General features: G+C 37.4%; 1 protein-coding gene across 5 annotated transcripts in view; it reads right to left on the bottom strand.

Moving 5' to 3' along the window:
• Positions 1-24009, bottom strand: part of AGTPBP1 (ATP/GTP binding carboxypeptidase 1) — a 157523-nt gene that overhangs the window by 121655 nt on the left and 11859 nt on the right. For all 5 annotated transcript variants that reach the window (XM_059141476.1, XM_059141473.1, XM_059141471.1 and 2 more), the window contains exon 2: positions 9176-9240. In XM_059141476.1, coding sequence (XP_058997459.1) covers positions 9176-9207 — 32 coding nt within the window. In that variant the 5' untranslated portion in view covers positions 9208-9240. The remainder of the gene's footprint in view (positions 1-9175; positions 9241-24009) is intronic.

The raw sequence follows: 24009 nt of genomic DNA, 5'->3' as shown, positions 1-24009 counted from the left end.
TCTCAGTGATTACCTTTATCTTTTTATTTCAAAATAATTGTAAATATTCACAGGAAGCTGCAAAAACTGTGGAGTGGTCCCTTCTGCCTTTCACATAGTTTCCCCAATGGTTACATTTACATGAACCACAGGGCAATAGCAAAAGTCAGGGAACTGGTTAAGTATGTATTTACAGGCCAATTCATCACATTTGTAGATTTGTAGTACCACTGATCTAATCAAGTTGCTACCCAGCTTAAAAAAAAACCCTTCAATGGCCCTTCAGACTTTAGGTAAAATCTTAAATTTACTTATCACAGCCTTCTAAGCCCTTTGTCATCTGCCTTCTGTCTACTTCTCAGACTTTATTTCTCACAACAATCCCCTCATGCACTGGGATCCAGCTCAATGGCTATCAGTTCCCTGAAGACAGCAAGTTTTTCCACAAGGTCTTAACTCCTCTCAATCAGAAGGGTGATTTCTCCCAACTCTCTTTAGAGCTGGCAACTTCACATTTCAGGCTGCAACCCAACCATCTGACCACTTCCTCACCGGCCCCTCCACTCTGGTATTAAAATGTACCTACAGAATTTATTACTATTTGAAATTATGTAAATTCTCTAGAGGTAGAAGACCTTGCATATCTTATTCTATATATCTAGCATTTCAAACATTGGCTGCTACAGCACAGACAATATATATCTAAAAAATGAAAAACAGTATTTTTTTTTTCAGATGAACTGTGCCAAATGCTTTAAATTTGGAGATATTTCAACTGAAAAGGTATCGGAGTTTGAAAATACACATTAAGCATACATTTGAAAATGGGCCTAATGTACCATTTAAAATAATGCAACATTTCCCATATTTTAGAGAGCCAACATAGCAAAGACATATTCGTATGTATAAATCTTCAAGTATAAAAATAACCCAAAAAACTTTAATATGTTCAGTATAATATCATTAAGTTTTAAAATACACAAATTCAACATAATATTCTTTAATGTGTGTATATATATAAAAACATTTTATACACACACACACACATATAAAAACATGCATGGAAATGATGAACATCAATTCAGAATAGTAATTACCTTGGGACAAGGGAAAAAATGTTATTAGGCAATAATACACACTGTGTTTGTAATTTTTTTTACCTTGGGTGGTAAGTACACAGGTGTTCCTTAAAGTATTCTCTATCCTTTTAGTTTTCAGAAACATTTCACAAATTTTTTAAATAAAAGAATTCTGTAGAGATAAAACTATGTTACATGTTTGTACATATTTGTACATATTTTCTTTTTCTTCAACTATTGCAGGAGGAAGGAATGGTTCCTTAAAACTGCTGTAAGTCTGAATGAGCAAAAACATTACTACTGAAAATTCTATAATGAACAAAAAAAGGAAAAAATTGTATAATGAACCACCATGTCCTCATCACCCAGCTCCAACAATCATCAATCCACAGACAATCTTATTTTACACATACATACCTACCTACAAGTGCACACGTCAATGGACTAATTTTGAAGCATGTCTCAGAAAGATCATTTCCTCTGTAAATACTTTGGCATCCTTTATTTCCCAAAATAGAAAAACTCTTCAAAATATATATAACTACACTATCACTACCATACCAAAAACAGTAACAATAATCCACTAATACCAAAATCTAGTCTGAATTCCATTTTCTTAAATTTATTAGTTCATTCTCATTCTCTCACATTTTCTTTAACAATCTGGACAAATCAGAAACCAAATGAGGTTTGGTTATATATGTATTTGTCTTTTTATCTACAAGTTTCCTATTACACTTTTTTTTTCCCTCACAATTTATCTGCTGAAGCAGCTTGATTAGTGGGCTTTAGTTTCCCACATTCTGGATTTTGCCAATTACACATCCACAGCATAATTAATATGTTTATTTCCATATTTTCTGTAAACTGGCAGTTGAATTTAAAAGCCTAATCTGATGAAGGCTTGGAGATGTGAATTCTTTAAAGTGGTACTATAACCTTCCATAACAAGACAAATAGTGTCTGGTTCTCTTACTTTTGTAATATAAGCAATCACTGGTCACCATTGGCTACATCCATTACTCCACTAAGGATCAAAAAACAATGATACCTTACCATCCCACTCCTTCTTCATGTGTTAACTAAAACAATTCCATAAAGAGAAAAATTTCTTATTTGATGATCCAGAGGTACAACTCATCAAATAAAAGCAAAATAAATGCTGGGTTGTTTGGGGTTTTGTTTTTGTTTTTTTTTTTAACTTACTTGTATTTACCAGTTTCCAGAAGAATGAGTTATTCCCTAAAATGTGTATCAGATAACCAATGAAATATTTTAGTTTCATGCATCAGTATGAACTTAAAAACTTAAATACATTTGGTATTTATTCACTACAATTATAAACACTCAATGATCAATAAATGGGAGCTTCCCAAGTTGGTTCCGGAGTCCTTTTGGTATGATCCTAGCCTTTGATAGGTTTCTGGCTTTCAGGCATGACAAGACTATTACTGGCCAAAAGTCTTCAAAGTATTCTATAATACCCTGTCGAGTACCTGAGACCCTATCATAAAATCTACAAAGTCAAAGTCTATTTTCATAAAAATACTATCTGACTCCGTGTTGAGATTTGCCTTGATGATCTAAAAGCACTGGTGGGTAAAGGGCTAGCACTCTGACACAAATCAAGACAGTGACACCAAACTGTACTACCAGTCACTATGTTTTTCACCACCCTGAACTCAGTTAAAAACAAAAATTCCAGGGATGCCTGGGTGGCTCAGTTGGCTGGACGACTGCCTTCAGCTCAGGTCATGATCCCATTGTCCCGGGATCGAGTCCCGCATCCGACTCCCAAGTCCATGGGGAGTCTGCTTCTCCCTCTGACCTCCTCACTTGTGCTCTCTCTCACTGTCTCTCTCTCAAATAAATAAAATCTTTAAAAAAAAAAATTCCCGTTTCACCCATGAGTACGAATTTCTTTAATATTGTGTGTGTGCATTAAACATTTCTGCTGCACGCTAAATACGATGGTTACCCTGAGGGAAGAAAACCTGTGACTGTTTAAAATGCAAGCTGAGCTAGCCACTTTTTTCACAGAGCATGGTTACTTCAAAAACCAAGTCAAAAAATAATAGTAAAAGAAATTTTAAAAAATTGACAAAGATTATTCAGACTGGAGAATTCAGGCATACATTTTTTAGAAGTAAACAAAGTGAGTATATCATTTCAAGAGAACAACTGACCGATATGTTGCCAATGATAAAATCTAGCTTTTGAGCAAACAATAGAATTTCGAAAAATGTGGATCTACCGTCATAGCCTTGTCAGCTGCCCTAGAAAATTTTCTAGGCACCTGCCTGACTCAGTCAGTTAAGCATCTGACTCTTGATCTCTGCTCAGGTCTTGATCTCAGGATGGTAAGTTCGAGCCCCACGCTGGGCTCCATGTTGGGTGTGGAATCTACTTAAAAACATCTTTTTTTTCCTGATAAAAATCAATGGTGATATTAATACATGTAATTTTTCAGTACTGTGTAATAAAATGTACTATTCAGAAGATCTGCATTAGTCATGGAATCAATTATTTCTAAATGACCAATGCTGGATGTTACAAACTTAAATATGGAAAAAAATTATTCAAAGTGCAAAAAAAGACCAACAGAATTTAACAGAGAACAGAAAGTTCACTAATAGTTTCAGATTCCACCCTGCAATTAACTTGTAAGAAAACTATTACTTAGCAAGAATATCCACTTCAATTTGAATTTCAAGCAATACGGCTTTATTTCCAAAGAACAGTATCATCATTTATATATATCTATTCCTCATATATAATTATTACTCTTGCTTTAATCATATTTTTACTGTTTCTCTACAAATACTGAACACACAACTTTATTTTCCTCCACCATAAATCAAACGACAATTATCCACAATTATCTATAATGGCCTTTTGGGATATCTAGGTGGCTCAGTTGGGTAAGCACCTGCGTTCGGTTTCAGGTCATGATCCCAGTGTCCTGGGATCGAGTTCTGTATCAGGCTCCTTACTCAGTGGGGAACCTGCTTCTCCCTCTGCCTGCTGTTCCCCCTGCTTGCACCCACTCTCTTTCCCTTTGACAAATAAATAAATATAATTAATTAATGCATTAAAGGGCCTTTGATTCAAGTACTTCCTCCTTTTCTAATCACATATCTATGTAAGCCCAGATTTTCTTCATATTCTATAATAACAAGAACACCACACATGCACAAACTACATACACAAGTATAATATGTGCACATATTACATGTAACATAGATCAAGACAGATTAAACTCAGAAACAGATAAGAGAATCTAGCCATCTTCCATTATGCCACACATCAGATTTGCAAAAACATAATAAAATAATTCTAGTCTTCCAAGTGGTGATGCAACATGGGGGCTTAAGTGGGTAGGAGAAGAATCAATGAAACAAGATGGGATTGGGAGGGAGACAAACCATAAGTGACTCTTAATCTCACAAAACAAACTGAGGGTTGCTGGGGGGAGGGGGGTTGGGAGAAGGAGGTGGGGTTATGGACATTGGGGAGGGTATGTGCTTTGGTGAGTGCTGTGAAGTGTGTAAACCTGGTGATTCACAGACCTGTACCCCTGGGGATAAAAATATATGTTTATAAAAAATAAAAAATTTAAAAATAATAATAATAATAATTCTAGTCTTCCACAGTTGAAAATATAGTTATTTCTAAAACATTGTTATACAATTGGTTTATTGTTATTTTTAAGTGAATAAATAGAGGCTGTGGGTGACAAAAGGCAGTTAAGTGTCAAACTCTTGGTTCCAGCTCAGGTCATAATCTCAGGGCCATGAGATGGATCTCCTCATCAGGCTCTTCACTCAGGACGGCATCTGCTTAAGTTTCTCTCTCCCTCTCCCTTTGCTCCCCTCCCTCAGCCTCCACATACACAGGTACTCTCTCTAAAAATATATAAATCTTTTAAAAAAATGGTTTTAATTTCTCAGTTTTAATATATAACAATGCAAAATATCAATAGATACTTCACATCAACAAAAACTTTCTGGAGCATTCATCTCTTTAAGAGAGCACCAAGAGGTTCTGGGCTAAAATATGTGAGAACTATTCCTCTAGATTTATCTTGCACATTTTGTGCTCCTGACCTAGAATCAGCCCTTTCTCCAAAGAGTCCTGGTTCTTTTTGGTGAGAAATGATATTAAGAGAGCACAGTTTGAAAACTAAGGAACAAAGTACATCTTTAAAAACAATTCTATAACCTGGGGCGCCTGGGTGGCTCAGTGGGTTAAAGCCTCTGCCTTTGGCTCAGGTCATGATCCCAGGGTCCTGGGATCGAGCCCTGCATCAGGCTCTCTGCTCAGCGGGGAGCCTGCTTTCTCCTCTCTCTCTGCCTGCCTCTCTGTCTACTTGTGATCTCTGTCAAATAAATAATTAAAATCTTTAAAAAAAAAAAAAAAAACAATTCTATAACCCAAACTTAAGAGAAATTTGCATTAAGAAAACCAAAAAAAATTTTTTTTAATTTATTTATTTGACAGAGATCACAAGTAGGCAGAGAGGCAGGCAGGGATGGGGGAAGGGGAAGCAGGCTCCCCGCTGAGCAGGGAGCCCAATGCAGGGCTCGATTCCAGGACCCTGGGATCATGACCTGAGCCAAAGGCAGAGACTTTAACCCACTGAGCCACCCAGGTGCCCCAAGAAAACCAAAATTCTGATATTTAATAATGGAGTGCTTCTTAAATTTTCTTCAATTCACATTTTTCTTAAAGATCATCTCACTGTTTTTCAGTAGTTAATAAACATCTGCTATTCAAAAAATTCACAAACATACAAGACACACTAAGCATAAGTAACACACAGTCAATTCTATCCCCAACTAAGAATTTATCAGTAACTATTAAAATTTTAAATTACATTACATATTTTAAAAAAAAGAAAAGGAAAAAACCTTTCATTGAAGTGATTCCTTTCTAAGAATCATGCTATTTCAAATGATGGATAGATGAACAGATGGATGGATTTTTTCAAGGGAGGCAAATAAATGGAAATTGAGAACATAGGCAAATCAATTTCCCTCTCTATTTCTACTTTTTTAATCTACAGAATGAAAACTGAACAAAATATCTTAAGCCACACCAACTCAGCTCTAAAACTGTAAGGCTGTTGACACTAATGTTGAAAGAATCTAGGGTGAACACCAGAGGGCAGCTCTACCTTCTGAATAATTTTTAGACTTTGGAAATTTTGAGGGTGGGGTAAAGCTATACGGCTATTCAAAGGACAATCTGAACTACACTGAGAAAATTTTTAAATAACACAACTCAGAAAAGGATGTATCTTCCTTACTTACCCTGCTTTTAGATGAATCAAAATGAGACCAAACTTCAGAGATTTATGATTGTTAATTACCATATAGTGAGAAAATCATCAAATTAAAAATATGATCAGTATGAAATACATCAAATCAAGTTAACTTTCAAATAGTAGTTTAAAGACAGTATCACTCAAATATTTGTTTCATTGTAGTAGTCTCCTACTACTTGATGTTTGAGTTTACTCTCAGTCTTACCTATTTTTCTGAAAGCATAAATGTTCTTGGATATTACCAAAGTCCCAATGATGTGCAGATACTATCTTTGCAACAAATAATTGCCCAAGTAAGTGCAAGTGTTATGCAATCTACCTTCATATTATAAATCAATGTTACCACCTTTTTTACCTTAAATTGCAGGTAACAGAGAGCTGTCCTCATAAAAACATCTCACAGAAAAAAAAATTCACAGAAATATACTACGGTTTTAGACTTAAACATGACTCACAGAAACTAAGATTTAATTTCTAACAGTATGGTTTTATTTCCAAAATGCACATTATCTTTCAGAAACATCTGATCCTCATTTATAGGCCTTTTTTAACCTTTTATTACTTTTGCTTTATTTTTATTTTTACTGTTTCTTTCCAAATTCTGAACACATAACTTTATTTTCTTCCACCATAAATCAAAGGACAATGAAAAATAGAAATTTCATTATCATTCTTTTGTAGAAAGTTAAATATTTAAATATGTAAATTTGAAACAATATACTTATAACTGGAAGAGAAGAGTAACTAGTTCTCTACTTCTTATAATTAAATGCATAAAAGACTTCTTTAACAATAAATTCTAGTTCAACACTACCAAGTGACTTGTTATAGACAACCAGAAAAAACTTGCTAAAATTTTAAACTGCCTAAATTTATACTAGCATCAGCAATAACTAGCCATTATCCTTTAAATTCCTTTACCAAAGTTAATTAAATGCTAATTATTTTATATTCATTATTTTCGTAACTTCTCTGGTCTTGTTCTACAGGAACTGTAGGTACGTGTTTGTGGCTAACTGCTTTGCCCTGGTATCTGTTCTATCTTTCAGAGTAACAAGTTTCAATCAGGCGTATGGCCACCCTATATATCACATTTCTCATTTTTAGCTTAATATTACACTCAAAAACCATTGAGGAGACACAAAGAGCTGTTATTTTCATGGGAAAAAGAAATAAATCTAACAAACAACCTGAAAGACCAGTACACTGAAAACTACAAAGCATTGCTTAAAAAAAAAAAAAAAAAAAAAAAGTTAAAGAAAGGTCATAAAAAAAGAATATGCTGTACTCAAGACTGAATGTTGTTGGGGTGCCTGGGTGGCTCAGTGGGTTAAAGCCTCTGCCTTCGGCTAGGTCATGATCCCAGAATCCGGGATCAAGCCCCACGCTGGGCTCTCTGCTCAGAGGGAGCCTGCTTCCCTTCCTTTCTCTCTATCTGCCTCTCTGCCTACTTGTGATCTCTGTCTGTCAAATAAATAAATAAAATCTTTAAAAAAAAAAAAAAAAGACAATGATTCTCTCCCTCTGCTCCTACCCTCACTCCTCAGTGTGCACACATACTCTCTTCTCTAAAATAAGTAAATAAATGAAGTCCTTAAAAAATAAAAATTTTAAAAACTGGGGCACCTGGGTGGCTCAGTTGGTAAAGCACTTGCCTTTGGCTCAGGTGATCCCAGGATCCTGGGATAGAGTCCCACGTTATGCTCCCTGCTCAGCAAGGAGTCTGCTTCTCCCTCTCCCCATCCCCGCATCCCCTACTTCCCTGCCCTGCTCTTGCCCTCTCTCAAAATAAATAAAATCTTTTTTTAATTAAAAAATAAATAAAACACAATCACTACCTAATCCTTTCCTATAGAAATTACAAAAATACTTAACAATGAAATATGTTCTACTGTATTACATAGTTAATAACTGGAAACCCTAACAGTTTAAGGAACAAATCTTGATCTAAACTGTGTATATATTTCTCATTATAAAACAGAGTCAAACCATACCTGAAAACACAAAGTTGTAAAATATAAATATAACATACAATGCTACAAAGCAAAAACTGATTATCATCAATATTAATAAGCTGTCATTTACTGAGCCTGCTAGACACTGTTTAATCATCACAAGTTGAAAATGATAGCATTAGTATTTCACTCATTATATAGATGAGAAAACAGAGACTTAACAGAGTTAAAGCAATCTAGCTAAAAAAATTCCAAAACAGAATCAATCAGTTTGTCTGACTTTTAACTGAAAGAGTCCACAGTAAAACTTTGCTAAGGACAATTTCTTGGTACGTAAGAACTTTAATAGAAATAATACTTTAACTGAGGGGTTAGTTAAAAGTCTGAGGGAAAGAGCCAGACAGAATATATTTTAAGCACCATATGCCATATAGTCTTTGTCATTACTACTCAACTTTGCCACTGTAGAGCAAGTGTCCAGACAATACACAAAGCACAGCTGTGTTCCAAAACTTAATTTATATATACAGAAATTTCAATTTCATATAAATATTCTTTTTAATTTTTCCCCCAACCATTTAGAAATGTTAAAAAGTCTTCTTATTTCATGAGCCATCCAAAAACAAGAAGGAGATCAGATCTGATCCATGGGTCGTCATTTGCTAACTCCTGCTTTAACTGAAAAGTTAAACATTAATAAATATTAATTGTAAAATACAAATACAACACACAATTATTTAAACATAAATATAATAAATTCAAATAAAGAGTTTCAAATAACGACTTCATGTAATATTTCCATAACTGATACATACTGGTATTTAGAATTACAGTACCTTTTCTCTGATATCACTTTTAACTTGCTCATCTTGAGTTACTTCATTTCAACATTGCAGATAATCTAAAAGAAAAAATGTTAGTTGTATTAAATACACAATAGTTTGTATATATTAGACATCACAAAAACCATACCACTTAAAGTTATTATGGGAAACTGGAAACCAAAGGAGAATGTTTGAGTTTTATGTGCTTCTGGCAAGTTACTTCAAAATGCAAAAATGGGGTCGCCTAGATGGCTCAGTGGGTTTAAGCCTCTGCCTTCATTTCAGGTCATGATCCCAGGGTCCTCAGATCAAGTGCCACATCGGGCTCTCTGCTCAGTGGGAAGCTGTTTCCCCCTCTTTCTCTCTGCCTGCTTCTCTGCCTACTTGTCATCTCTACCAAATAAATAAAATCTTTTAAAAAATGCAAAAATGTGTGACTATTACATGATCTAAAACCAGTCAGTAAAATATTATCAAAATCCTAGAGCTATAAAAATGAAAAAACCTAACACAACAATCTATGATCTAGTGTTAAGATTTCTTTTAAGACAATTCACATTATCTTTTCCTGTTCTTATAGTCCTATACTCAAACTATAGCATTGTACTTAGTGTCCACTATTCACACAGTGGTCAAATACTGGTAAGTGTGTAAGATTATTTCTATGTAAGAACAATTTTTAATAACAAACTATGTACACAGTAAAAAACCACCTATAATGTCATCTCATTTAATATACTTAATACATATTTTCCTTCAGGGCACCTGGGTGGCTCAGTGGGTTGAGCCTCTGCCTTCAGCTCAGGTCATGATCCCAGGATCCTGGGATCGAGCCCCACGTAGGGCTCTCTGCTCTGCAGGGAGCCTGCTTCTTCCTCTCTCTCTCTGCCTGCCTCTCTGCCTACTTGTGATCTCTCTCCCTCTGTCAAATAAATAAATAAAATCTTTAAAAAAAAAAATACATATTTTCCTTCAATCAATACCAGTTTTGTTATTAGAAAGTACATATTGGGGCACCTGAGTGGTTCAGTAGGTTAAGCCTCTGCCTTCGGCTCAGGTCATGATCTCAGGGTCCTGAGATCGATCTCCACATCAGGCGCTCTGCTCAACAGGGAGCCTGCTTCCCCCTTTCTCTCTGCCTGCCTCTCTGCCTACTTGTGATCTCTCTGTCTCTGTGTCAAATAAATAAATAAAATCTTAAAAAAAAAAAAAAAAAAAAAGAAGGTACACATCATTCACAGAATCTTTACAACTTTTCAGATTTATTTTGCAACCATTCACCCCCTAAAAAAAGAAAAACAAACAAACAAAAAACAAACAAACAAAAGATTCTGGACATCTTTTAATTTTACATATCACTGCTTATTGAAGCAGAATTTTGTGGCATCACTAGACAGTAAAACAATGACAGCCAGTTCAACAAGTTTCTCACATATTTATGCACTATTTAGTAAAGCTATTTAAAGGGAAACAAATATACAAAAGAATGTAGTAGATTTTAAAACTAGAGGTATTCTGGATGTTTTTCTTCAATTAACAAAGAACTTTCAGTAAACACACATGATTTCAGTAAAATATATGTGATTTTTTTTCAGTTTTTTTCATTAATTCAATCATAAAAAAGAAACATGTATTTAGGATTGTGTACAAAAATTACAAAAACAAGAAGTAGATCAGATCTGATCCATGGGTCGTCATGGACTATTTTTTAGGCTGGCAAGAAATTTAAAACTGCTGACTATTCTTTCTTTTAACTGACTTAAGAAAAGATTACAAAGTCAAAGTAATTTTTTCCTATCTCCAAATTAAGAATCAAAAATCCAAAGGAGGGGGGGAAAAAAAAGTCCTGTGATTTCAAAAGCACTACTGCAGCCATAAATGTAAGGTTAATTAAGTTACTTCTACTTGCTGGGTGGTAGTACTTTCTCTAAAAGTACATTAATAGCACCTCTCATGAAAAGCTTAGTGTGACTCTTTTTAAAGCTGATAGAGTTGGAAAGGTTAATGCTGGTTAACTTAAATCACAACCAATTCTATTTCAACAGTTAAGAAATTATTCAAACTTCCAATTCAAAACAAAATACAGTCAAACAACAGGCATTCCTGTCCTCTCCCTCCCAGGATTAGAATAAAATAAACAGCAAAGCAATAAAGAGAAATTAAGATATGTTTAAGCCCACAGTGACAAAAAGAAAAACTAAAGTTGTGAGGGGGTACCCTGTCCAGAAGAACTCAGGAAACTTGGAAGCCAAGGACTTGGAGGTGCCAATCACAAGGCAGGAAGAGACTGCTCAACAGCTAATGAAAACTCTGTAATTCCAAATAACCTCCTACATCCTCAATACCCCATACCTCATCATTGTGGGAAATGTTCAACAGCCAGTCCTAGAATTTCTGACAAATCATCTCCACTAAAGAATCTGATAACCTCAAAGAATTCTGCTTTCTGGGACTAGAGAGTCCCCCAGGAAGAAGGCCAGCTCTCAACCCCATCATCCTAGAGCTAAGCCAGTTTTGCCCTTGTGGTCACTTTTTATAGCCTAAGGCCAGAGTGGTCCCAGAGAACACAAAAACTTTCTATTTTCAAAGTCTGTGTTTGTTACAGCATTGTGTAATTCAGAGAACAGGCACCTGGAAGAAGTGCTGCATTTCACCAAGTTTGTGGCAAAGCAAGAAAGAGGCAAAGAAACTGAGACTGCATACAAGGGCATAACTATAAAAACTGACCATGAAGTTTAGGTATAAGCCCCTTAATTGAGTCATTTTCATCATCATAAAATCATGTTGCTATTTCCCTGTCTTGAAGGAAAAAAAATGAACTCTCTATGCTCCACTTCCTAAATCCAGCTTCTGTCCCATTTCTCTTCCCTCCCAAAAGCAAAGTATTGTTTACCCACACTTGTTAACAAGTCCCTTCTTCCCCTCCTCTCCTAAACACACTCCAGTCGGGTTCTCCCCACCCCACTTGTCAGTCCCAGGGACCTCCAATTCCTGAATTCAACTGTCAGTTCTTAGTCCTCATCTTACTTGTCTTAACAGCCACATTTGATAGAACTGGTCACTCCCTTTTCTTGGAAATACTTTCCCCATTTGGCTGTGTTATCTAAGTTTCCTTCACTGGATGCCCCAAGCTCAGCTCTTTCCTGTCCTTTTCTAACTCCAATCCCTTCCTTAGTGATCTCATCAGGTCTCATAAATGTTCAACATCTCCACGTGGGTCTCTAATAATACTACAAACTCAGCATATCCAATACTGATCCCTGATCTGCCCTTCCCTACTCAGTGTGCTCTCACTTCAGCTTTTCCAATTATAAAGAGAATTCTCTCTCCAGTTCTTAGTCCAAAACCTTAACCTCCTCCTTCACTGTCTTACATCCAACATCCAATCCATCAGCAAATCCTGATAATTCTACTTTCGAAATATATCCAGAATCTGATCACTTCACCATAACTACTACCATAGGCAAATCAACCATTCTAATTAATCTCCCTTCCACCTTTGGCCTTCTCCAGTCTATTCTCATAAAACATCCTGACTGATTCTTTTAAACCCCTAGGGGGAAAGAAAGAAAACAGCAACAAAAAACCTTCGGTAATTCTTGTCACCACTCTGCTCAAAGTCCTGAGATGTGTCCATTTCAGGGGTATTAAGGGCCTTAGGGAACACCCTCAGCCTTCCTTCCCTGACCTCATCTCCTACCTACAGCTCTCCTCACTCACACTGCTCTTGACATACTGGCTGTGCCTTCTTGCTTTCCTCCAATCCTTACCTTGCCCAAGCTATTTCCTCTACCTGAAACGTTCTGCCAGATATCCTAATGCCTGAGTAACTTCCAAACTTCCTTTGCTTGAGTATTACTTTTTCAATAAACCCCACTCCAACCATCCTATTTAATTCTGTAAACTACCTCCACACTCCAGCATACCCACAGCCCTCGCCTGAATCTACTGTCTTTTTCCAGAGCACTTACCACCTTCTAACACAAGATGATTCAAAAATAACTGAACACTTTGAAAACTGAACTATTCAATAACTGATTACATATGAACCTGTGTCAAAACAACTTTTAAGGGAACAATCAGGTCAGTTCTATAAACTTCTGAATACTCAATGGATGCCCCATTACATCACATATATCAATCCTGTAATCAAATTCATCCCATACCCTTACCAGCTTATCACCACTGATAATGACAAAAGCAACCACAAGGGGTTCCTTCATTTCCTCAAGGTTTTGAGGAAAAAGTAGTAGCAACCCAAGGTTCTTGATATATCCAAATAAGAAATCACACGGTTTAATATCTAGTATCTCACTGGTCAATATGTCAGTTATTTTATACAACTTGTACGCTAGACCATTTATTTAACTCTGTGCATTGCTTATTATCTGTATCTCCCTGCTAGAATTAAAGCTCCATGATTGCAGAAATCTGCTTTGCTTTAAATGCCTCTAATGTATCTAAAATAGAGCAAGCACGCGGCAGGTGCTAAAAAATTCTGAATGAACAAACCAACATTTTAAAGACTTGCTTTAAGAAAATTTTACTACAGGGGCACCTGGGTGGCTCAGTGGGTTAAGCCGCTGCCTTCGGCTCAGGTCATGATCTCAGGGTCCTGGGATCGAGTCCCGCATCGGGCTCTCTGCTCGGCAGAGAGCCTGCTTCCCTTCCTCTCTCTCTGCCTGCCTCTCCGTCTACTTGTGATTTCTCTCTGTCAAATAAATAAATAAAATCTTTAAAAAAAAAAAAAAAAAGAAAATTTTACTACACAAATGGGCAAAAAAGTCTTCATTTAAAAAAAAATATCTAACAATATGGCAAATACGGTGTACTGGCATACAATATATATCCCAATTTCCATCTAGTTGTATCTTCCTGTACTATAAGAAGTTGAAAGCTTAAAAAAATAAAAATATAAAAAAAAAATTTTTTAGGGGCGCCTGGGTGGCTCAGTGTGTTAAGCCTCTGCCTTCGGCTCTGGTCATGATCTCCAGGTCCTGGGATCGAGCCCCGCATCGGGCTCTCTGCTTGGCGGGGAGCCTGCTTCCTCCTCTCTCTCTCTCTCTCTCTCTCTCTCTCTGCCTACCTCTCTGCCTACTTGTGGTCTCTGTCAAATAAATAAAATCTTTAAAAAAAAATTTTTTTTTAAAAAGCATTTCCCAGACTCCCCTGCAGCTAGAGTTCCAGATGTGACTTAAATCCACCGATTTCAATCTCATCATTTGAAAGATACTTAAAAGCCTGAAAGTATGCCTGACTAAGGCTAACACAGACACACACAATTGGTTCTTAGACAGCAATGTATGCAGAGGTCCCAGAGTCTAGTCCAGCATTTCTCATAAGCTGTAGCTAGAATTCTTTTTTTTTTTTTTTAAGATTTTGTTTATTTATTTGACAGAGATCACAAGTAGGCAGAGAGGCAGGCAGAGAGAGAGAGAGGGAAGCAGGGTCCCCACCAAACAGAGAACCCGATGTGGGGCTCGAACCAAGGACACTGAGATCATGACCTGAGCCGAAGGCAGAGGCCCAACCCACTGAGCCACTCAGGTGCCCCTGTTGCTAGAATTCTTTGAGAGCTCACCGTGGAGTGAATATTTCTTTCTCACTTTTGCGCACCAAGCAATGGCAGCATTCACAGTAACTAATGATTGTGTAGAAATCAGCCATATAGGAAATATCTGGATGGCTCAGTTGGTTAAGCATCTGCCTTCGGCTCAGGTCATGATCCCAGGGTCCTGGGACTGAGTCCCATGTCAGGCTCCTTGCTCAGTGAGGAGTCTGCTTCTCCCTCTCTCTCTGCTCCTCCTCCCTCCCACTCCTGCTTAGTTGATCTCACTCTCTCTCAAATAAATAAAGCTTTAAAAAAAAAAAAAAAAAAGCCATATGTGACAGTGCACAGTAGGACCATGTTCATTTGGTTAGAGTCTGCCTTCAAAGTTGGGAGGCTGCGTGGCACAGGGGTAGGATGGTAGACTGATGAACACCAGTTTCTCCCTTTCAAGTTACCTCCCCTAATCCAGTAAGATTAGCAATGAAGAATTGTATACTGTGAATCATTTCACTAAATGAGCAAAACAGGAGACATAAACACAAAGCCTCATCTTTACAGTGAAAACTGTATGCCTGGGTGGCTCAGTCAGTTAAGCATCTGCCTTTGGCTCAGGTCACGATCTCACCGTCCTGGGACTGAGCCCTGCATGGGGCTCCCTGCTCAGCAGGGAGTCTGCTTCTCCCTCTCCCTTTGCCCCTCTCCCTTCCTGCCTTTTTCATGCTCTCTCTTTCAAATAAATAAATAAAAATCTCAAAAAAAAAAAAAAACCTATCAATGGGCTGATACATGGGCTGACAATTTTAATTGTCATATTCTGTTTTACATGGGCTGTGGAAAACCACTTTTCAAGTGCAGCATGGCTCCAGGAATATTCAGAAAGCATGTAAATATAATTACTGTCTTCTGACAAGTTAAAGATACTCAAAACAAACATGGTTAAAGATACTTTAAACCTTTTGTTAAAAAAAAAAATTACAGGGAAAAGGCTGAGGTAACAAGTTATATAGTTAGCAGAAATTACTGAACAGAAAAGGGAAAGCCACCCAATTACAGAGACCTTAATGAGGCCAGAAGTTCTCTTATGTAAGAAATATTTTTGTTTTTTAAGAAGCATCAAGAGCAAGGAAGAAATCATCTTATGTCAATTGAAAATGAAATCGGTGAACGGTTATTTCAAGTTCAACACAGAAAAGAAAACATTCAAAAGAAAACAAAAGTTTAATACGAGAGATAAACTTCATTCTTTCAGTTTTAAAAAATAACTATTTGGGGGCACCTGGATGGCTCATCACTGAGTATCCATCTTCAGCTCAGGTCATGATCCCCAGGTCCTGGGATGGAACCCCAGCTTGGGCTCCCTGCTCAGTGGGAAGCCTGCTTCTCCCTCTCCCTCTGCCCCTGCTTGTGTTCCCTCTCTCGCTGTGTCTCTCTATGTCAAATAAATAAAAAAAAATTTTTAAATCTAAAAAAAAAAAACCTATTTTATTGTATAAAGACTTTTCACAAAAAATCAACACATAATCATTTGGAACTTCTGGACCTATATTTGAACCTCATGAAGTTAGTAAAGGAAAAAAAAAAAAAAAGATTGTGTTTCTTCCATTTTCTGGTATAAATTATGTCTTAGGCTCGATTTTTATTAATAGTATTTATGGCTTTTTGTAGCTTTGCTATTTGACACTGTTAATGTTCACATTGTAAAAAAAATTAATTAGAATCAACTTAGAGTGGTATTGGCAAAAAAAAAAAAAAAAAAACAGAAAAGCAGATCAACAGAATGTACATTAAAATCTAGAAATAAATGCACACATCGATAGCAGGTGATTTTTGGCAAGGGTACCAAGTCTACTCAATTGAGAAAGAATACTAGCATACCTCAGAGATACTGCAAGTTCAGTTACAGACCACTGTAATGAAGCAATTATCACAACAAAGTAAGTGAAATGACTTTTTTAGTTTCCAGTGCATATAAAAGTTATGTCTTCACTATACTGACAATCTATTAAGTGTGTAATAGCATAATGTCTAAAAATAACAATATGCCTACCTTAATTAACAAGTACTTTATTGTTAAAAAGTGTTAACCATCCTCTAAGCTTTCATCAAGTCATTATCACTGATCGCAGATCACCATAACAAATAATGAAAAAGCCTGAAATAATGTGAGAATTACCAAAATGTAACATACAAAGTGCTCATACAAAGTGAGCAAATGCTGTTGAAAAAAGGTACCAACAGTGTTGCCAGATGCAGCATTGCCACAAAATTTCAATTTGTAAAAAACACACATATCTGCAAAATGTAACAAAGTGAAGCATACTAAAATGAGGTATGCCTGTAGTCCCTTCTGCTGCTGGGACAAATGGATTTCCACATGTAACAGAATGAAGCTGGTACTCAAAACCATGCTATAAAAATTAACTGAAAATGGATCAATGACCCAAATATCAGTGCTAAAACTTAGAAAACATAGAGGTAAATCTTGGATTTGGAAAGAGATTCTCAGTGACGGCAACAAAAACACAAGCAAGAAAAAAGAAGATGAAGTGGGCTTCAAAATTAAAAACTTTTATGCATCAAAAGGGCATTATCAAGAAAGTGAAAAACAAACAGAATGGAAGAAAATATTTGCAAATCATTTATCTGATAAGAGTTTAATAGCCAAATATATAAAGAATTCCTACAATTCAACAACCAAAAGATAATTCACTTTAAAAATGAGCAAAGGACTTGAGGGGCACCTGGCTGACTCAGTTGGTAGAGCACGCAATTCAGGATTCTGAGTTCAAGCGCCATGGTTACTTAAAATAAAATCTTTTTTATTAAAAAAAGATTACTTTTTTTAAGTAATTTTTAAAGTAAGAGGTTATTTAAAAATAAAATCTTTTTTTTTTTTTTAAATGAGCAAAGGGGGACACCTAGGTGGCTCAGATGGTTAAGCATCTGCCATCGGCTCAGATCATGATCCCAGGGTCCTGGGATAGAGTCCCACATTGGGCTCCCTGCTTGGTGGAGAGCCTACTTCTCCCTCTTCCTCTCCTGCTCCCCTGCTTGTGCTCCCTTGCTCTCTCTATCAAATAAATAAATAAAATCTTTTTTAAAAATGAGCAAAGGAAACTTGAACAGACATTTCTCCAAAGAAAATATTCAAATGACCTATAAAGCACATGAAAAGATGCCCAACATCATTACAGTCATTAAAGAAATGCAAAGCAAAATCACATGTATTACTTCATACCAACTAGCATGTCTATAATTTTTAAAACGGTAAATAAGTGTTGAAAATGTACATAAACTAAAACCCTCACTTGTTGCTGGTGGGAACATAAAATGGTGTAACCACTGTAAAAAACAGTTTGGCAGTTCCCTCAGAAATCTAAATATAGAACACCCAGGAATTCTACTCCTAAGTATATACCCCAAAGAACTGAAAACAGGGACCCAAACAGATAATTGCACATTAGTGTTGGTAGAAACATTATTCACAATAGCCAAAGACAAAAAACAATTTAAGTGTCCACTAACAGATGAACAGACAAAATGTGGTATATACAGACAATGGAATGCTGTTTGGCCATAAAAAGGAATGAAGTTCTGACATACACTATAATATGAACCTTGAAAACATTATATCATAGTGAAATAAGCCAGAAACAAAACATCAAATACATGTTTCCACCTATATGAAATATCTAGAATGGGCAAATTCTAGGTATATTAGAAGATTACCAAGGGCTGAAGGCAAAAGGGAAATAGGGAGTCACAGTATATCAATAATTACAGAATGTAAGTTTGCACTGAGAAAAAACTTTGGAAATCGTGGTTATGGCTGCACAACTTTGTGAATGTAATTAAAATTAATGCTACTGAATCAGAGGTTTAAAAATGAGTACAATGGCAAATTTTAAGTTAGGTATGTTTTTGTTGTTGTTTTTAAAGATTTTATTTATTTATTTATTTGACACAGAGAGAAAGAGCACAAGCAGGAGGAGTGGCAGGTGGACAGAGGAAGAGGGAGAAGCAGGCTTCCTGAGGAGCACAGAGCCCACCACGGGGCTCAATCCCAGCACTCTGGGATCATGACTGGAGCCTAAGACAGATGCTTAACCAACTGAGCCACCCAGGTGCTCCAATGTTAGATACGTTTTACCACAATAGAAAAATTATTAAAATTGGCTTACATTATTTATTTAAATTAAGCCCATCAAGCCTATCTTTATTTTTTTAAGATTTTATTCATTTATTTTGAGAGAGAGAGAGCATGAGCAGCAGGGAGAGGCAGAGAAAGAAGGAGAAGCAGACTCTCTGTTGAGCACGGAGCCTGACACAGGGTTCATTCCCAGGACCTCACTATCTAAGCCAAAGGCAGATGCTTAACCAACTGAGTCACCCAGGTACTCCAAGCCTATCTTTAAAAAAACTGAATTCCGGGCGCCTGGGTGGCACAGTGGGTTAAGCCGCTGCCTTCGGCTCAGGTCATGATCTCACGGTCCTGGGATCGAGTCCCGCCATCGGGCTCTCTGCTCAGCAGGGAGCCTGCTTCCTCCTCTCTCTCTCTCTGCCTGCCTCTCTGCCTACTTGTGATCTCTCTCTGTCAAATAAATAAATAAAATCTTTAAAAAAAAAAAACAAAACTGAATCCCATTTTAGCTGAAGTCAGTTATTTAATAGAAATTTACTGGGGTGCCTGGGTGGCTCAGTCATAAGCACCTGCCTTCAGATCAGGTCGTGATCCCAGAGTCCTGGGATTGAGCCCTGCATCATCGGCCCCCTGCTCGGTGGGGAGCCTGCTTCTCCCTCTCCCACTCTCCCTGCCTGTATTCTCTATCTGTCAAATAAGTAAAATCTTCATAAATAAATAAATAAAGTATATAGCACTAGGCCATAAATTTTACCCTTTCAAAAAATAAATTATATTTACCATATGAGGTTTTAAAAATCATGAAAAGGAAAAAACATTAGTTCCCAGAATGGTAAGATAAGTTTGACCACCTATCTGCTTCTCATGTAAGGTTCATTAAAAGTTTTTTGGGTGTGCTTCAAATAAAGAAAAATAAAACTACTCTTATATATATATATCATATACCTAAGCCATAATTTATTAATATCTTGTATAGTAAAAATCTGTGGTAAGACTCCTAGACCTACTTAAATAAAGTAAAAAATAAAGTGGGAATTTTCAGAAATGGAAAACCTGCTTCTCCTACCTGCATTATTAACTCACATTAGAGCTTATATCCTTTATGGGAATAGAGATTCACATGAAAGAGTAGACTAATCAAATGGCCAAAATAAACAAATGCACAGTTTGGCAGTTCTCTTTCAAAAGGGCATTAACAATCATTACTGGAGAACTATCACACAGACCTAAAATTTCAAATGCTGTCCCACCAGCTTTGAGCCTCACAGTGCCCCAAAGGCATATGTATTCCCACCTAGCACAAAAGACTTCACCCAGCTAACTAGCTGAACCAGCTGCACTCCACTCAGTCAAGCTGTCAGGCCTGAGCATTATTCAAACTAGTCATATCCTCCCATGAGGGCAACAGTACTTCTTTCTTCATCCTTTTGTTATTACAAAGCCTGCCAAGGCCTCTGTGACTGGTTCACTCTATTCCCAAGTGCAACCCCCATGAGACATATGGTATCCTCCACTCCCCCGCTGTGAATATATGACTAATGAACTGTTGTTAATATCATCTGGTCAATGTCAGGTAGCAGCTATGTCACACTATTTAAGAGAGAAGATACCTCGTTCACCAATGAATAGGTGACCAAAAAACAATTATTGTATCTAAAACTTTGTCTTTACACTAATATCACAGCTGTAAATGTTCTAATTTTTATGAAGGAATTCCCTGAGACCTGAAAATTATTTCACAGATCTTACAGGGTATAAAGAAAGAAGCCAATACGCAGGGCTGGTGCAGACCACAACAGGTACTGGTCCACTGTGGATCTACAGCTATACAGAAGGACAATCCTGACTACCATGGCCTCCTGACCAGCACAGTTTCCTGATTTTATTATTTTTTTTAATAAAGAAAAAATTCAGTTTCTTCAACTGTTTATGATACAGGACACAAAAGGCAAAGTGTTTCACATTAAGATTTCACTTTCAACTCCCTGGAATGTTCATTTCTTTGGCTAATAGGAGACACTAGACACAAGAGGCATGCCATGCTCAGGCAACTGAAATGAACATAAGGAGGGGGCAATGCTAACAACATCATCCTCGAAGGGAGGGGCACACAGGACTGTTGGTCACATGCCATTTTCTGGAACAAAGGAGCACCACCTCTGGATGCTCATACCATCCTGGGCCTCAGTCATCCCCACCACACAGGTACAGCCTGCAGGCAGCTGCCTTAAGTGTCTTGCTGGGTACAGTAGTACAAGAACTTGCCATACTTTCTCTTGAACTCAGACCTAATTTTCAACACATCCATTTCACTGTGAGAGATACCAGGACTCTAATCAGGACTTTATCGGGGCACCTGGCTGGCTCAGTCAGTAGAGCACGTGACTCCTGATCTCGGGGTCAGGAGTTTGAGCCCCACGTTTGGTGCAGAGATAACTTTAAAAAAATTTTTTTTAAGACTTAATTAGGACTTTATCACGAGTCCCCTTGCCATTCTTGGAATCATACAGTTGGTCAGCAAAGTTTAAGGGCTTGCTCTGAATGCTCTGGAACAGGTTCAGGAAAGCACTTTCCAGGTCTCCTTTGCCCTCCTTTTTGATGCTCTCCAGCATGTCATAAGGATTCAGGAAAGGGTTATTCAAAGTATCATTTATGTACTCTTACCAAGTAAATGCATTATTAGAAGTGAGAGTTTGGAGAGAAGGGAGTTGAGGGAAGTTGGAAGGGGAGGTGAACCATGAGAGACTATGGACTCTGAAAAAAAAAATCTGAGGGTTTTGAAGGGGGGGGAGTGGGCTGGGGGAACCAGGTGGTGGGTATTGGAGAGGACACAGATTGCATGGAGCACTGGGTGTGGTGCAAAAACAATGAATACTGTTATGCTGAAAATAAATAAAAAATTTCAAAAAAAAAAAGTGAGAGTGTGAAACATGTATTCTCAGATTAACTTTCTTTTGACAGAATTAATTAATTTGTAAAAGAACAACTGAAAATTACAGTAAATCTTGACTTCTACAAGGTCTTGGAATAGTTTTCTTATTACATCTTTCAGACTCCAAGGTCCTTGAGTGCAGGGGATTAATTAAGTTTCATTTGTCTTTGGGTCCCCCAATGCCAGGAACAGTTCTCAGTAGTTTGCTAAAGTCTGTGCTCCAGATAAACAAATACATTAACTGAATGAAGGATGCAGAAACAGGTTCAGATGCTGGTAATAACCGAGTGGTTACCGGTTAGACAGTCTTGCCTAAAAGATCCAGCCAATGGTTCAATATCAAACTAGACAAATGAGAAGTTCAAACTGTGAAACAGGTAGAGGACGGTATCATTTTGTTTTTGAAAATCACATATTTGCACAGAATAACAGAGAAAATGTTATTTCAGCAGGGAGTGTAAATTCGTATAGCTGTCGTAGAGGGCCATCAATATTAAGTGGAATTAAAAGTGTTACAGTTTATATCCCAACAATTTGACTCCTGAGTATGTATCTCTTCACAGATCCTTGAGGAGACAGAAATGAGAGCTTTTATCATAATGCTGTTTGTAGCCAAGGACAGCAAACAACACAAGGGCAGTACCTTAGACCTGGGCAACAGGGGCCTCTGCTCTGGATCCTACACTTTAGAAGTCCTCACATATCACAAAAAAACAAAAAGTATATTTCGTGAAGTACATATGGGCACCTTGGGCACCAACCTGGTACTTAAGGCTGGCACGGCCTGACCTGTAACCAACCATACCTATACTCAGTTCTAATTCCTGTCTCTGGTCATTGCTGCAGTTGGTCAAAATGTTGGCAATAGTGACCGCAGCACACTTACGGTCTTAATGACTATTTCAGTGTTCAGAGGATCACACTCAATATCAAATTTGATGTACACTTTGACCAACCCATATGCACGTGGGGGTATGGAGGGGTCACCCTCTAAGTTGAGCTTGCAGAGAATTTCGTGAACAGGAGACACTTTGAAAGAAGCTGGGTCAGACGTCGAGAGCAGCAAGCATTCCCAGACGTGGAGGCAACAGCTTCCTAATTTTAAAACATCAGTGCAGTTCTAGCCGTGAAGATCTAGAAGCAATTTCATAGACAGAAAGTCTCTTAATCATAAAAGAGACAGTGTCTCCCTTGGTTTCTCAGTTTTAGGTAGGGGATTTGGGAGTTGTTGCTTACAGCGTAACCTAGAATCTCTTTTTCTACAAAGCTCCAAACAATTCTGTAAACCACTTAAAACCTGTGCCAGATATTGATGTATTGCCCCTCATCTCCAAATTCACCCTTTTTACCTGCTCTGTGAAAATGGATTTGTGCCCTTAAAATATTTTCCTAGCCAGCTGGCAAGATATTAAGCTTTATCAAGAGGGCATTGCAAAGATACTGCAGAGGAAAAGGATTTTGCTTCCTGGCTTCAGGGTGTTCACGGCTGCAGCAGGCAAGGCCTCTCTGGGACCCATCCCTGCAACGAGGACGGCTTCTATAGCACCGGGCTCCTGCAGCACGTGCAGCTTCTCCAACAGGAGTCTAAGCTGTTCTGTAGCAGGGTGCCTCTGGTGAGATATCTCCCTATAAACAGCCTTCCCTGGTACCCTAGAGGGCAAACCCTCAGCAAATTCCACTAGGTCACACCACACCTACTTGCCTTGACCTTGCCCCTTCTGACCTTGACCTTGCCCTTTCCACCAAGTCTTCAGGGGAGGGAGGGGCTCACTCTATCTCAGCCCTGGGGGTAATAATTGGTCTCTATAACAGCTATTCCTCTATTTAGAGCTATCTTTATTTCTTGCTGATAAAGCCTTCAATTATCTAATCCCTGTTATAGCCAAAATATTTTTGCATTAATTTTTCCCTGTTAAATTACCATGTGGTTTCTATTTCCTGACTGGACCCAGATTGGTACATCCCAACAACTCTTTAAATTATTTAGTATCCTAAAATAAATAAACCCTCTCTGCTTAAGGTATCTAGAGTGAATTCTGTTCTCCACAACTCAGACTTCAATTTTCTTTTTCAATAAAGAATTTTGTGGGAAAAAAAATCATACAATGCCTTCAGAGATTAATCTATGACATCATTTTTTTTAATTAGTAAGTGATAATAATTATGCACAGCCAGGGTTAAGAATGGCTTCTGATGATTATCTTCCTAGGTCAGCCTATTAA

This window comes from Mustela lutreola, chromosome 12, assembly GCF_030435805.1.
Source record: "Mustela lutreola isolate mMusLut2 chromosome 12, mMusLut2.pri, whole genome shotgun sequence".
NCBI lineage: Eukaryota > Metazoa > Chordata > Mammalia > Carnivora > Mustelidae > Mustela > Mustela lutreola.
Note: the sequence above shows the minus strand (reverse complement) of the source record. Positions and strands in the feature narration are given on the sequence as shown.